We start from the raw sequence: 16929 nt of genomic DNA, 5'->3' as shown, positions 1-16929 counted from the left end.
AAAAAATCGTTAAATAAACAATTGGTTATTATTACTGGGAGTCTCCTCCAGAGAAATAGAGTTTTCTACGAAAATTTGTATTTTGTCCCATATAAAATATATGGAAAACCTTGTGCGCTTTGAGCGACCTCTAAATATTTTTCGATTTCAAAATAAAAAAATATGGTCATATTTTTTCGGTATAGAAGAATCCTAGGGTTTGAGAGCATAAAAATTCCACCTTTACTTTCTCACATGCATTTTTGGGCCACCCTATTGTACATACATACGCCTGTATGCCGCTAATCTGCTGCGAGAGCATCAAAGCTTTTGCTCAGCGCTTCGATCTCGTATCCGCACTTTGATTGGCTGACCGGGTTCTGGTTCACGTAGAATTAAGCGTGCATTGTTCTGAATTAAAAATCGCAAAACGTGAAGTTACGTCGTCGTTCAAGGTGCAATTGATTTTTGCTTTCCGTTCAATTACAAAATATAAACACAGAAAAAAAACAAAATGACAAAATTAATTAAAAGGCAAAACCGGTTTATGTTTATTGTATTAAGGATATAAAAATTTTATTTAGTGGAAGTTTTTGTTTACTGGCTTCCTAAATTTATTATTATTTTTGCTTCGTCTGTATTGCTAAGCAGCTAGGTATGCGCACTTATAGGACCTATAATATCGCCTTTCCTTTTTTAAGTAATTAAGCGATTCTGGCCAAGTCCAACAAAGCACACAGTCGTTCCTATTCAGTGCTAAGTGACGACCCGCGTTGTATACTTTAAGGTCTGGAACGTTTCTGTCCACTTGTAAGATATGGCCAAGCCAGTGTAGACGCTATATTTAAATACGACCCACTATGTATATTTCTTGTTACCTTAAACGAGCAATTCTTATATATATAGGGCGATTCAGCGTTGCAAAACAGGCAACTTTTCGACTACTTGGGAAGCAGGCGAAACGCGCTCCAAAACGCTTTATAACGCGGAAAAATAAAAAAGGTTCCTTGGGAAAACGCGTATCACCATCGGATCACCGTACATACAATTTTCGAATAGGTCTGCTTCCCAGTTAGCCGAAAAGTAGCTAGTAGAAAGAGTGGGAGCTTCGATGGGCCACTCCGGGCTCACTAAGTTCTGCAGCGTATGTTCACCAGTGGGTGCGGGTGCAAGCGAGCGTCTCTCTTGGAGCAAACGGTTCGCTTTATAAAAGTGTATTCGGTTGTGAAACCACCCACGTCCCAGCAATGGGTTGTGCGCTGGATTTTGGACTCACTGCGCAAAAACTTCTTCCAATGAAGAACAAAAACAAAGCCTCGGATGAGACCAGCACCCCCTTTTGATGACGACCATGGCAAATGTTTAAAGGAGCACGATGTATGGGCATGCACTTGGAATGTCCGGACCCTTAATGGGGAAGGTGGCTCTGCCCGTCTGGTTGATGTCTTTGTAAGGACGAAGGCTTACGTCATCGCCATACAAGAAATGCGTTGGACGGGACGGGGCAAGGTAAGAAATGCCAGGGGCTTTACGATGTCTACTAAATACAACTGCCATGTAAAAGAGCGCGAATGGATTTATGGAGGTAGAGAGACTCCGTCGCGGAATACTGTTGTTCAGCCTCCACGACGAAATGTTCCTCAACGGACTGAGTCTAAAGCAGTACTAGGTTCAAGCATAAAAATATCAATTAAGCTACGTCGATGTCTGTCGAAAAACCAGAAGCCAAATCGATCACGTTGTGATAAAGGGAAGGCATACTTCCAGTGTTTTAGATGTACGTACATGTTTTAGACGTACGTTTCCATTAAAAAGCTTACCATTTTGTACATTCGATTCCCTTATGTTTCTCTTTCAAATCCAAATTCAAAGGCCAAATTAGTGAAGTCGTCGATCTTGCAGAGCCATTTCGATTAATCATATAGACAACTTATAAAATAAAACTATAATGTGCCGTATCTTCTCTGCAAAGAAAGCGAGATAACGAAAACCAGTATTTTCAAGTTTCGTCTTCTCTACCAGTCAAGGTGATTGATCTAGCTTATTGACAGGGAATTCATATGTTAATAGTTCACTGACTTTATGGCCAATTACTGAACTGGACACATCAGAGCTTTCCGCTACAACTGCTGACAACGAATGACGGCTTAATGTCAACAACATTTTTCTTATCAATTCTTATCTTTCTTTGGAAGCGAAATGGTCAGGAACAGCAGCTGCATGCCATTTGTTAGGCGGGTTCGTATATACATATGTATGTGTGAATACAGAGTACTCTAAGAGACTGAAATTATTCCAAAGACACCGAATCGAACAATGAAATATTATTCCTACGGAGGTGTTATGTCTCTGGATAACGCCCATCCCGAGTTGGAGGACTGTGAGGGTAACGTACAGCCCCAAGGCAGGAACAGTTTTTTCGCTTGTTTTAGGGGGGTTGAGATCAATCAGCATATCTTCCATCCAATTGCGTAAATTTGAGAGTCTTTATAACTATAAGAAATAGGATTTTTGTGGAGTGATGGAGTCTTTATCTCTGTATGCTTGACTGAAGTGTAGATCCTGACGAACCGGTACTAACTATTGCATGTAAAAAGAAAAAACAAGTGAAAACACAGACGTAATCCGCCTTTTTCTCTTATTTATATGGTATACAACCTTTTTCGCGAAAACTTATATTACAAGTGCTATAACGAGTCAGAGGTCAGATCTTCGAAAAATTAAAAACTTAATATTTTAGAAAAGTTCGAACAGATTTTTAAAAGATTCATATCGTTGTAAACGTTCATTTAACCCCCTTTTCTGTGATATGCGTATTTGTATACTTCGTTTATAAAGATTTGAGAAAAAAACACATTTAAAGGAAAATATACCGTTTTTTCTATAAGAAAAATATTTTAAACCAAAAAATTACAAACCGATTTTTAAAAAATTTATATCGTTGTTAAGGAAATTAAACCCCCTTTCGTCTAATATGCATATTTGTGTACTTCGTAAATAAAAATTGGAGAAAAAACCTCTAAAAAGGAAAAAATACCAATTTTTTCATATAAAAAAAAATTTTACAAGAAAAGTGCTAATTAGTAATACAATTGAATATCGTATTTACATTTACTATTTTTGACCTGTTTTTGCAATTTTAGAGTGCTATCTCGTTTGTAGGTTAGCATCAACGTAAGAGAATTTGAGAAAAAAAAATTTTTTTTGTACTTCATATTTTGCGATTTCGTTTTGCAAAACAAGTTTTTAAAGAAAGTTCCCGTTATATACTATATTACAAATATATGTAGGTACACATATATATACATATGTATTTATATTTATGTAAAACACACATTCTCTACTAAGTTAATTTTTCATTCTAGACATATGCATGTGTGTAAGCAACTTTTATGGAGCTCATAGTTTTTTATTTATGCGCCACTTCTAAGCTGAGGCACTTTTTTAATTAAATTCAAACTAATTTCGTATTCAGTAATCGCATGAGTTTGTGGTAACGGCAGCGACTATGACTTGCCTGAAACATGATATCGTTTGCAAAAACAACACCATCAATTTATAAATCCACTAACAAAATTTAGAAGTTTTGGTAATGTTTTTCGTATAAACTTTTATCACCAAAATCACTGCAAGAATCATTAAAAAATCAACGTGTACAGATTTGCATGTTGTACATTTGTGTATGTCTGTATATACACTTGTGAGTCGTGTTAAATTATAGGGGCATATATAAACATATGAATATATGAATATGTAAGTATGTGTAACATCGTGCGATAGATAATTTTACTCAAACAAAATCATTATATTTGCGAAACTAGGGGCCAAAATAGTAAAACTGCGTTTTTAGTTTTTTTCCCTGACATTCGATTTTTTTCGAATAACTATCTGGGTTTCAAATAAAAAAGAAAATCTTCTAGAATTGAAAAAGACTAAATTTTTGGCGCACAAGGATGAATAGGTATTAAAATTGCCCTTTTAAAATTTGTTGCTTGAATGTCCTTAACAATTTACAATATTGTTTTTTTTTTTTTTAACAATATATTAAAGACTAACATATACATGGCCATATCCTCGAATTAATTCTTCTAATTTTATTAGCTTAAAAAAATAAAAATCATTTACAGCCGGTTTCACCAGTAATTTAAATGGAAAATAATTTTTTTATCTTCTGTCAATTTCCATATAAAATTAAAAAAAAAAATATTTTCCATTTAAATTGCTTCGTGAAACAGCCCGTTAAAGGGCATTTAAAATACCTACTCGTCCTTGCGAACAACAAAAATTTAATTTTTTTTTAATTCCACAGAAATTTATCTTTCATTTTGTTATTCTAAAATCAAAGTCCTCTAAAAAATCCTAATGTAATAGTTTTGTGAGTATGTACATAGATTGCTTCTTGTGTTTTGAAATTTATTGGTTTTTTTCGAACGGTGTAATTATTTACATATGTCCAACCAAATACTTACACAGTGCACAACTCGCGATACGATCGCTCCACACTTTTGCTCTTATCTGTTGGTGTTAATAGTTGCAAGTTGCGAAAATTGTAGACGGTGTATCTAAATTGGTCCATCCGTAACGGCATTGCAGCCATATCAAACATTATTTAACACTTACTAAATTCTTACATCAGTTTTTACATTCCCAAGTTTTACAAATACGTATTGCTATTTTGCTGGAAAAATCTCATTACCAGCAAGCAAAGAAGTGTAATTGTGTTTTTGTTGTTACTAACAATAAGGATATCATATAAAAGAAAAAATTCTGTAGAATTATAACAGAATAAATTTTTTGGTGCATAAGGACGAATGGGTATGGAAAATGTTTGTATTTAAACATGTGCAATATATATATATATATATATTTTTTAATGCTTGTTTGATTATACGACCTCATCATTGAAGTTCGTCCTGCAAACTTTAGTAACTTAAAGAGATTAAATTTATTAAGAGCGCATTTTCAATACCTATTTGTCCTTGTTAACCAAAAAACTTTATTGTTTTTAAATTCAACAGAATTTTCTCTCTTATTTGGTACCTATATAGTTATTCTACATTGCACTGATTTTTTTTTAATTTTTTGAATTAATCATACCTTTAAAATTTTAAAGTCCTTTGAAAAGCAAAGTCCTGACATCAGAGTGTAAAACTAAATACGCAGTTTTACTATATTTGGCTCATAGTTTCGGGAGTATATCGATTATTTTGTGTGTTTTAATTTTTTTGTTTTTGTCGCACGGTGTATGGAATGTACACGGTTCTCAGTGGAACCAGACTTAACAAAACCGGTTATTTAAATACTCGGAAACGCACATCACTATTAATTATTCGGAATTTCACGTTCAGCCAATTACACTGGTTTACAGCAAAAATTTTCTGTGGATGCGACTATCCAATTCCTGTGTAGAATTGCTCGGTGATTCCGAAAATGGAGTTAATTTTTTTTCTATGGATACGTTTTCAAGATATTTTCAATTTACTGTTATTTTGCTTAAAATAAATAAAATTGGTTCCCTTTAATTACGTATAATATGAAGTACGGCAAATGAAAGCTAATAAAATTCTCCATAAACTGTATATACACCACTTTCCGATAAGACTTATAGTTTCTGACAAATTAATTAATCATTCAATTTTTTTAATGAAAAAATGAAAAAAATCCAACTTTAGCAGGAGAAAAATTAAAAAATAACAGGTTCTGTGACAAACTTTTGTTCTGTTACAAAAAAATCCAATTACCAATGAAGAAAATCAATGAATAAATTAGAAATAATGAGTGTTCAAATGAAACTACGCAAAGATTTTTTGTATGAAAAATGAGCAGGAAAGAAAGTTGCTCATACGCCACATACACCTGAGTAACCCGCTTTTTTGCTCATATGCATTGTTTATGGAGAATTTTATTAGCTTTGATTTGACGTATCTCCATTTAAGATTGTTAAATTGGCTCGTAAGATACACGTGATTAAGTGGAATCACTTTTTGTTTTGAGCTGAATAACGGTAAATTGAAAATATCTCGAAAACGTATTCATAGAAAAAAAATTCGATTTTCGGAATCACCGGGCAATTCTACATAGAATTTGGATAGTGCCGTCTGAAGAACAAAAACCAAAATACAATTTGTGATCCAGTGTTATTAATAGTTTAAAATTAATATTAGAATACAAATTTTGAAGTCTATTAAAAATTGCAGGATATCTCTTGTGTATTCGATTTAAAGATAATTGATATAATTTGGAATGATAATTATAAAGACGCAATCCAATATACTACATGTATGTATAACATAATATATGTACATAAGTACATGTAAATACATATATATGTACATAAGTGTTTGAACTTTCATTCCCTTTCCGTCATACGGAAGCCAAGATAAGCAAAAGCAGCTAATCAAATCTACGAGCTATTAGTAATACAATTTTAATTAAATCTCGCCAATAGGCATGCATTTTACAGACATTACTGATAACAGTTGCTGTCACTAACAAAAAAAAGAAGAAAATATGCATGCAAAATTTTAATTGTTGCTCTCTGCCGCGGCAACTTAAGGTCGTTTACTCTGTCTGCTTAGCGAGCTGCTCATAAGTACTTATTTGATTCCGGCATTGTAAAGGAATGGCGGCGATTGGTTGCATTGGACGTTAATGTATGCGGAATAGTCGGTAAAAATATTTTTGACTAATCCATTTTATATTTTTAATTTAGAGGGCGTCAATATGCAATATTCGTCACATTTTCTTTACCAGCGATGCAAAATTTACTTTTGTAGGCTTATCTGTATCTAGCAAGGGGCGATCACAATTAAGTTGGGTATTTATCTGGTCGATCTAGGTCGTGCTACATATATTGGCGAACAGGCAGGTCAGGTTTATTAGTCAAAGCGCAACACAAATAGGAAAAAAAAAATTTTCATTTGTTCTTACGCAGTACTGAGCTGACATCTCTGTCAAAGCTATAAATTTGTTTCATTTCAAACATCAAGAAAAGAAAATAACAAACTCCATTGAGATGAACAATCGCTAATGATTTCCCGCACGAAACTGTGTTGCTGGGTATAAATAAAAGCGCAATACATACATATTCATGCGCTAAAGAGCTTTCAGGCGTGTACAATGAATAATTAAACTTATTCGCTTTTTTCTGTTTTATTAAATTTGCTATAATAGAAACCAACAACAATTAATAAATTCAACTTGTGTTTGCACAAAAAGCATTCATGTGGGAAGAGTGGTGCGAATAAATAAATTAGGGCCTCAAAATATGCTATGAATAATAAATAATCTTTTACTATTTTATACACTACGGTAAGCGCAAAAGTAATGAATAATTTCTGAAATGTATAATACTGAAAAGTCATAGTAGGATTATAGGCGGTTTCGATTCCACGAATTTACTCAATTTCTTCGAATTAGAGCTTTTATCAAGTTAATGTGAAAACTTTTAAATTACTTTGAATAAACATGTATGTATGTTTGTATGAATGTATGTACATATGGTCATAGATACATATACAAATATTATATGAGTGTATAAGCTTAAGAAGTAGTACCTTGTAGGAAAAGCCATGCCAAACTATCTACAAAAGATGGGCTCATAGTTTCGGAATTTTGCTTCAAAGCTCAAGTGATTCAGAATACGGAAATCTCTAAATCTTGTCGATTTAAATCGATTGCCGTCACGACGATGAAAAAAAAAATGCCGAAATTAATATCGAAGTAAGAAACTAATTTTGTGACCGTGTCGAATATAACTGTTATATTGAAAAGCAAAAACTTTATTTAGCTTTCGACTTTGCAAAACACCTGCTCTGGTTAAAATAACCTTTCATTGTTTTTTTCCGTGGTCCTGTGAAATTGCTTAAAATTTTGACCTTTGAAAACTTTCTCCTTGATAACTAGTTTAAACTTTATTTCCACACTTACCAATTTATGAAGAATGCAGCGTGCACAGAGTTCGAAAACAAACGAATTATTCGCCCAAAGATACAAACTTTGCGATCAATTTGAATCATTTTGTACAGTATCCAGTACCTTTTCAAAGCAAAAGAGTGCAAACAAAACGATTTCTGTTTCGCTCCTTGACGAGCATTGGTAGATCGATTTCTTACACATGAAGAGCGTATACCAGCTATGCCAACGTGTATGCTTCGTATACAGTGGCGGTCAAAAATGGATGAATGGTGTTTCATTTTTAATATTTACAACATTTTTCAAGCTAAAATTTGTTTGATATTTTTTTTGTAAAAATATGGTTCATGCTTTAACAAAAACTATATAAATCACACTTTCCAACTTTACACAGAACTTAGAAAATTTCTACAAATTTTTATCTAAATTTCAAGTTTTTTAACCAGAATTTAGAGACATTTTTTTGATATGCAGTTAACAACCTTATAAAGTTCCAGTAAGATAAGTGCAAGTTTTGCGCGGCTAAAAAATCGCGGCAAAAGTGCAAAACGTTTTCAACAAAAAAAAAAAAAAATGATTAAAAATCAATTTTACTAGAATTTTATAAGCTTGTTAGCTGCATACCCAAAAAATTTCTAAAAATTCTGGTTAAAAAGCTCGAAATTTAGATACAAATTTATGGAATTTTTCTAAGTTCTGTATAAAGTTTGAAAGTGTGATTTATGTAGTTTTTGTTAAAGCTTGAACCATGATAAAAGCATAGCAAGGTATAACCGTTCTCTCAATTTGTCGGCCATGATTTTTTTTTGAAGTTTGCCAACATTTTAAAATCATATAAAAGTGAAAACAAAAAATTGAAATTGTTCGAAATTGTTGTTGCTTGAGATTGAAAATGTGTGTGTGTGAGTTTGTGAGTAAATTTAAAAATTAAATTGTTTGGAAACGTCAAGAATATTAAAAGTGACTCTCAGCGGTTCTACCTTACTATATTTTTATCATGGCTTGAACTATATTTTTACAAAAAAAAATCAACAAAATTTTAGCTTGAAAAATATTGTAAATTTTAAAAACGGAACACCATTCACATATTTTTGACCGCCACTCCACAAAATTTTTTAAAAAGTTCATTCCAACGTAGAAAAACCATATGGACACCAAAAAAGAGAAAATTCTGTGGAATTAAAAAAAGTAAACAACTCTAGGTACAAGGAAGCGAATAAAGGTCGGAGCACATGTGGGCTGGAAAAGCCCGTTGTGATACCACTGGCCGAAGCCATTTGTTTCCTTACCTCCCTTGGTAATTGAACCACCCAGTGCGTTTTATATAGCACAAAATGTCGAGAACGTTCGCCGAGTTCAAATGCAGAACGTACTTGTGTTGTCCAGGACGGCACAATGGCAGAGATAGTGTTCGATGGTCTCCACCTCTTCCTCGTCCCTGCAACTGCGACAAAAATCGTTGATGGAGTATCCTAACTTTTTTCGTGTGCGCCCATCAGGCAGTGTCCGGTGATTACCCCGACCAAAAATCTGAGAGAGGAGCGGTCCAGCCGGTTAAGAGCTGTGGATAGCTTTACATTAATATTTGGTCAAATTTGCCTGGTGGTATGGCAGGTGGTTTTCACGGCCCACCTTATATGTATTTACCTCCTCAACGAGTTCCGCCTTCTGAGCAGAATTGACTTTAGATATTTCCGTCCCCCTCCTTGCCAGCTCGTCGGCTAGGCAGTTGCCAGGAATGTCCCTATATCCAGGGAGCCATACAACAGTCAAGGAGCATAACGATGCCTGCAGCTTGAGAGTCTTCCTGCATTCTATGGCTACTTTGGACATTGTTCCGTTAGAGTTAAGAGATTTGATAGCAGCGTGGCTGTCAGAATAGTTAGCAATAGGCCGTCCTGGAGGGCGGAGGTTATAAGCCACCGAGCCGCCTCCATTATGGCGTTTAATTCTGCGTAAGCGGTTTAGCGCGAGTTCGTCAGAGTAGATCCCGCTACCCACTTTTTTGTTAAGCTATGAACCATCTGTATATATGACCGTAGAGCCTGGGTTCAGGTCGGTGGCCTTTTCACACTCGTTCCTCTCTGGGAAAGTAATTATTGTAAAATTTCAAAGGACATTTTCAATACCTTATCGTCCTTATGCACCAAAATATTTACTCGGCCTTAATTCTACAGTATTTTTTCTTTAATTTGATAGTCGTAGTAATGTTCACATTGCTCTGATTTATTTTAATAATTTTTTGAAATTATATTTTTCAAAATTCAAAGTCCTTCAAAACAATCCTGACGTCAGAGAGAAAAACTGAAAACGCGGTGTGTAAAATTTACTGCCGCTCGGTGTTATTATTCTCTTCAGAAAAATACCGAACAGAGCCATTTTGACCGTATACCTACGAAAATATGCATTAACCCCCAAAGTTAAAAGTTCTAGAGATATGCCTATATAGAGGCCAATCAGCCTTTCAAGTGTCTTTAATAGGAAGTAAGGTTGCTTTCGTATAAAAACTGCAACTTTTTTTAAAAGCTACTTAAACCACAGCGTCCAAAGCTGAATTTACTTACACCGCTTGTTTTCTATAGAGTTCACAAAAATAATATTTAATAATAATTTGAATTTATTTCCATATATTTATGTATATGATTTATTTACAAACTTATTGTCTTACAAAAACTATTCCTTAAGTCTAGCATTAACACATTTAAACTTAAATTCTACTAACGGAGTCGCTAAAGTAATATCACATCAACAAAATGAACAGAAAATGACAAAGAGAAAATTAGCCTAAAAATTAGTCGTTAAAATAAACATTCAAATCTGCAGAAAGACGAAGATGTCACTGTGCGCTTAACAATTAACTTAAATGACGAAATACAATAAATTAAAAGTAATGAGAAAAAGCTGTGCAGAGAACTGACTGAATAGACAGCAAAAGTGAAATGAAGGCGAGTGAGTGTTTAATTTGTGAAGGAAATTAAAAAAAATTAAACCGTTCGCGGGCAATACAACACAAAATAAACTTTGTGTCAGCCGACAGTGAAAGGCGATTCCCGCGGCTTAGTTTCTCAAGACTCAAAAGAACAACAACAAATACGTGCGAAAAAAGTTAAATCGCCAACTTTAGAACAAGTTTATGCAAATGTGCGCACATTGAATCGTGACGAACATAAAGAACAACTAAACCACAAAGAAAACCCTTTGCTAAACACACACACACACCCCCACACAGCCAAACTCGCGTGTACAGCACTCGTAGTTATAACCAAACAAATGAGCGTATAATAAAATGCATGAATGAAAATGAATCGGTGGGTGGAAGGAAGTGAAGTGCAAATGAACTACACAACTAGTTGGGTCAAAGAATGCTTGAAGACGCGCTCTGTGTTTGTGTATGTGTGCGCGCGCGCAAGGCGTGAAATCGACGTGCCTTCAACTTTTGCTGCCTGCTGCTCCCTGCCCTTCTTATTTTCTATCATTCTGCTTGGCCAGCCGGCCGGTCGGCCGGCAGTTAGCAGTGCACCGATTTACGCGTTCATCTTACGCAGTAGAGACCTACGCATTCTGACTACAGGATTGCTGCCTTTATTGTTATTATAACTGTGCTTCTCATCATTTTCCGTCGCTGCGGCTACCGAATTCCGAGCGGTCGCTGGTGGCGATGCCTGCACGGATGTCACGCCGCCCTCAACGCCTGCTGGTAAGGAACGGAAGGCCTGCAGCGCGTCCGGATGCTCATTGTCGTTGGTGGATTTCAGTACGCCAGGAGTCATTGAAGGCACCTGGTGTTGATAGTTGCCAGTTAAGCGCGCCACCAGATTGTTGACAGCGCGCAGCGTTGATATTGGAATCTGTGCGGGGATAGAAGAAGAAGAAGAAGAAGAAAGGAAATTTAATGAAATGCGTCAGATGATTTGGTGCGGCGGCGGCGACGCTGGTAGGAGTCATCGCCGAAATATTATTCAATTGTAAATAGTGGTTTATTGAATTTCCGCTCTCACTGCTGGATGGCTTACCTCGAAGATGCTGTCTATAATGGGACGAAAACTGAATGGGAAACCGGTGGCAGCTGACTCGGCATTTGGAGAGTTTGGCTGCATATTCGGATTGCCGTTGTAGTTATTGTAGTTATTGTGGTTGCTTTGGCCGTTGTATTTATTCGGATAGATGTTGTTGTACTGTGAAATTTGTTGTTGGTCATACAGCCCGTACTCTTCGCTCGGATACAAAATCATACTTGCCACAGGCATTGTTCGCATGGACGTCTAAAAGAAAAGTGAGAAAGGTAGCGTGCAAGTAATTAATAAATTTGTGCGGTAAGAGGTGGCTTTCATTATTGGTCTTAGCTATTGTACCTAATGATAATGCGTAAGCTTTTATAAGGTCTTTCAGCATCATTTAGCGGCAGATGCCATTGCTGGAATTTTACTCCGGTGTTACTTTTTTTAATAAAATTTTAATTAATTACATTTGGTATAATTAACAGAGTTCGGATCGATTTGAACAGCTGTTCTAAAAAAAAAAAAAGCAAATTAGTAGTTCGGAGAAACACCGAGATCGGGATAAATTATGCAGATTCACTGAAAGTGTGTCTTTATATTCCTTCAAATTATTCTGAGGCAGGATAAAGGGGTTGAACCTAATTAGACTTTGCCAATTTTCAAAGCTACTACAATGCTTGCACTTGGGTGTATGCACAAATTATGTTTAGTTTCTAGTACTTAAGAAAAATCTAAAGAAATATTTTTAATTTGAAAAAGAACTTTGCCGTTTCTGTAGATTTTCTTGAAGAAAAAAATATGTATGTGATAGCTGCAAAAAAACATTAAAATATAATTCCAAAACTTTGTGCAAAACTCACAAAAATTCAGCTAATTTTAATCAGATTTTTTAGAATAATAAAGTACAAGTTTTAAGTAGCTAGGAATAACCTTTGATTTTTGGCAATTTTTTTACGCCGTCCCTTCCATACAAAAAAAGATTTTTCGAAAATACTTTATATGGAAAAAATGCAAAACACCTTCAACAAAAAAAAACCTTAAAAATCACGGCGATTTTTAATTAATTTCGCACTTGCAGTTTTTTTGCTAGAATTTAATGGGCTGCAAAACTGCATACTAAAAAAAAAATTCTGAAAAATCTGATTAAAAAGTTGAAAATTTGCATTAAAATTTGCTGAATTTTTGCGAGTTTTGGAATTATGTTCTTATGTTTTTTGCTGCAGAATGCACCATATTTTTATAAAAAAAAGGCGGAAAAATATTAAAAAAAAAAATGTATGCATATATTGTGAAAAATTTGCTGTGCCAATACTTTTTGCCGTCAGTGTATGTAAAATCTTTTAATACCTATTGTTTTTCTTGAGAGCTGGATGTTATGCTTTAAACTAATTTTATTTTTGTGCAGGTTGTAATGACTTGCATTGTTGACGGGTGTTTCCGCGTAAACATCAGTCTCTTACTTTTTTTCTTGCAGTCACCTCTAAACTATCGCATTTGCTGTAATACGTTGAAGACTTTCTTGTATAATATCAATTACTGGGCCTGGAGTGCAATGGAGTACAGTCGTTGTTCTGGGTATGCAATTACAGTTGCACGGTTTGCACGATTTGAGAGCATGCACTTGGAATGTCCGGACCCTTAATGGGGAAGATGCCTCTGCCGGCTGGTTGATGTACTCGTAAGGTCAAAATCTGACATCACCGTCATCCAATAAATGCCTTCGACCGGGAGAGGCAAAAAATGTCTGAGTACTTGGTCTACTTCAGCTGCCATGTAAAGAAGTGTAAATTCGGAGATGGATTTGTGGCTAGAGAGCGCCTAGCCACAATCCGCATCAAAACTAGATTCTTAAACATCTCGCTTATTTGCGCCCACTCAGCCTCTTCAATGAATCGTCCGACAACGGACCGAGGCTGATCTACTTCGCTGTGATAGGGCGAAACGCGAGCTATGCAGGGCCGTCACAGGGAACTGAAGCGAGAAGCGACTCACCAAGATTTCAAGACCAAGACGAACTCCTCTTAGAACCACAATGGTGACCTAGTGACCGATGTTATGGAGAAGACGAAGCCGAACCCATAGTCGATAGTGATGTAGTCGATGTTCCCCCGCCTGACCACGACGAGGTACTAACAGCGATTACGCTGCTGAAATACAACAAATCTGCTGGAGCTGCCAGCTGAGCTATTCAAGTACGGCGGGGAGGAGTTTATAAGATACATTCATCAACTCTTATGAAAAATATGGTCGGAGGAACGCATTTCCAACGACCGCAACCAACTACCGCGGGACCATCCTTATAAGCATAGAGTACAAGGTCTTATTGAGCGCATTGTGTGAATAGGATCGACACACACCATCTATTTGTCGATTTCAAACTCGCTTTTAACAGCACGAGGAGAAATTGTATTTATGCCGCGATGTCTGAATTTGCGGCTGTGTAAAATGACGTTTGGCAATACCACAGTAAGTCGTTTTCAAAGCTATTTAAAATGTAATACAAACAAATTGGAATGAAATGGGCGCCACCCCTTTTATGTCTTTGTCAATCTAAAAAATTACTTTGGAAAAATTTTAGACCATTTGACCTACTACATATATACCACACAAATCACATATTTACATATTGGGTAATAGGTATGCATGTATGTACTTAAGTGTCTATGTAATATATGCAAATGAACACATATATGCCCATGTACTATATATGTATGTTTTTTAGTTTTACTTCAAGCTTAATGAAATAAATTATTACATGCATAAGTGTACTAATTCACTGAGTGCATAAATATGTACATATGATACGATCACTTATGTAAATCTGTACTTACATCATTTATGAGAACCACATCGTGACGGTTGCCGCGCGCATAGCCAGTGACGCGTGTAAATTCGGTCACCAAATGCGACATTACCACAAGTAGAACAAACCACACGAAACGATCCATGGCAGTGATGATTATCTGTAAGATTAAAGATAAAAAAAGAAAAATTATGTTACCAATGGGAAATTGATATTATCTGAGTGGAAGAAAGAAAAAAATAGTAGCTAAAAATATGTACACTTGTGCGAGAATATACATATGTATGTACATATGAATTCAGCAATAAAACAATCACCGACTTGATTCTTCATGAGAACTGAAGCCTTAAGACTAGAGGCATTTGACTCTTCCACAAACTTCATTTAAAATTTTTGTAGTATTTCAAGGCGTTTTATTATGGTTTTTCTTTTCAGTGTTAGTCGCAAAAATATTTTTAGTATGCTAAACTTCAAAATTTCATTCTAATTTCAGAGTCCAATTTTGGCTTATCGTTATAATTTGTGGATATCAAAATCTTTTTCCATCGAAAGATATATATATACCTAGATGTATGTATATATGTCTGATCCAAAAGCAAATATTTGCTTCCAAATTCAAGTTTTATGTTGATATCGAATGCGTAAGAAAAGATAACGTATACGCCACCGTCATGACGGTCAGAGCTCAGATTAATAATAATAAAAATTTATAAAAAAAGTTAATAAAAAAAATTGAAAGAGTACAGGAAATCTGGATATTATCCAAAGCGCATATTTTGTTTTTTTAAACTACTCAAATGCTAAGGCACTCCGCACATTACGCGTCTAATTTTATTTAGTGGAGTAGTTGTTTCGCCGACTTCTGCACACTGGCGTGTCCTGCATAGGTAAGGTTACCATATTTTTAAAGTACAAGTATATTTTAAAGTACAGTACAAATTTTAATTTTCGGAAAGCTTGACAGGAATTGTGATATTAAAAAACGCAGCTATAAAGAAAATAGCTGTACTCGAACTTGACTTGACTTGATTTATTTATACTGACCGCCAATTTCATAGCCACAAAAATAAAGGGCAAATCGCTTCAAACCAATAATTTGTAAACTAAAATAATTGCTAATTTTAGCTTTTTTTGGGCATTGATAGCATTTTTTTTTTTTGAAATTTTGGTTTGGTTTTTCTCTGGAACTAATTTTTCGAGATTTAGTTGTTTGTTTTGATATTCATTTTAAACAATAATAATTTAAGTAGGTAAAATAACTTTTTATACAGTGAAATGCTGACATAAAGAGCCTTGCTATGAGTGTAGGATGACTCTTGCAATTTCCGACTTTTTTATTAAATGTTATATTTTCCCAATTAACGAAGTTTGTTGGATTAACTGTAACCAAATTCTAATTTTAATTGAAAGTAAGACCTTTTCGTTAGTTATGCGGTGCGGCAAATAAATAGGGATGCGACATTTTAACAAGTTTTGGCTATTTTTCTTGTGTTTATGTAAAATTTAGTGTTTGCTTTTATATAACTATAGAATAAGAAGTCAAAAAAAAAAAAAATTAAAAAGGCTTGCATGGAGTTTCGCAGCCCATTTTTATAAAATTGAACACAATATATGATATTGAAAAATATATTTCTGTCATCCTATAATATTTACCACTGGATTTAAAATTTTTTAAATAGTATGGGAAATGACTGTTTAGTTCGAGATGGGTTTGAATAACAGAAATAAATGTTCATGAATAATTATTACTTTTTATTATTATTAATAAAAGTATTAAATATAAGCCCTCGTTATACATATATTTAACGATGCCAAAGGTACTCGAAAAGGCGAAAAAAGTATCGACACTATCATACTTGTGAGTTGTATAGTTCCAACCCTAATTGTCGAATATACTTTTAAAAAGTTTGAAATTTTCATGGAAATTTGTCGACTTTTCCTACATTTTGTACAATCCTGGAAATTCGGACTTACATGGTTTTGTTTGCGTAGCTAGCTATATTTTCATTAGAATATAATACATATTAAATAAACAAAATAACGATAGCTTAAACTTCATAAAACGTTGCATCACTATTTATTTTCCCATCTCTGTAAATTGCTTATTTCACCTTTCCATTTGAATATTTACATACATATGTATATGAAGTTTTATGATACCCATTTGAAACGCACATCATTATTAAAACTCATTGCACACGAATTCCTTTGTTTTTGTGTCTTTCTAAATTTTAC

The 16929-nt window shown here is 34.6% G+C and overlaps 1 protein-coding gene across 2 annotated transcripts in view; it reads right to left on the bottom strand.

Moving 5' to 3' along the window:
• Positions 1-10511: 10511 nt before the first annotated feature.
• LOC118742601 overlaps positions 10512-16929 on the bottom strand; it is a 59026-nt gene continuing 52608 nt past the window's right edge. For both annotated transcript variants that reach the window (XM_036474800.1, XM_036474801.1), the window contains exons 2-4: positions 14723-14854; positions 11907-12155; positions 10512-11741 (exon numbers count right to left, since the gene is read on the bottom strand). In XM_036474800.1, coding sequence (XP_036330693.1) covers positions 11418-11741; positions 11907-12155; positions 14723-14854 — 705 coding nt within the window. In that variant the 3' untranslated portion in view covers positions 10512-11417. The remainder of the gene's footprint in view (positions 11742-11906; positions 12156-14722; positions 14855-16929) is intronic.

The sequence above is a fragment of the Rhagoletis pomonella genome, unplaced genomic scaffold (genome assembly GCF_013731165.1).
Source record: "Rhagoletis pomonella isolate Grant_MI unplaced genomic scaffold, Rhpom_1.0 Rhpom_scaffold_00007, whole genome shotgun sequence".
NCBI classification, from domain to species: Eukaryota; Metazoa; Arthropoda; class Insecta; order Diptera; family Tephritidae; genus Rhagoletis; species Rhagoletis pomonella.
The sequence above is the reverse complement of the archived record's forward strand: the minus strand, read 5'-3'. Positions and strand labels throughout refer to the sequence as shown.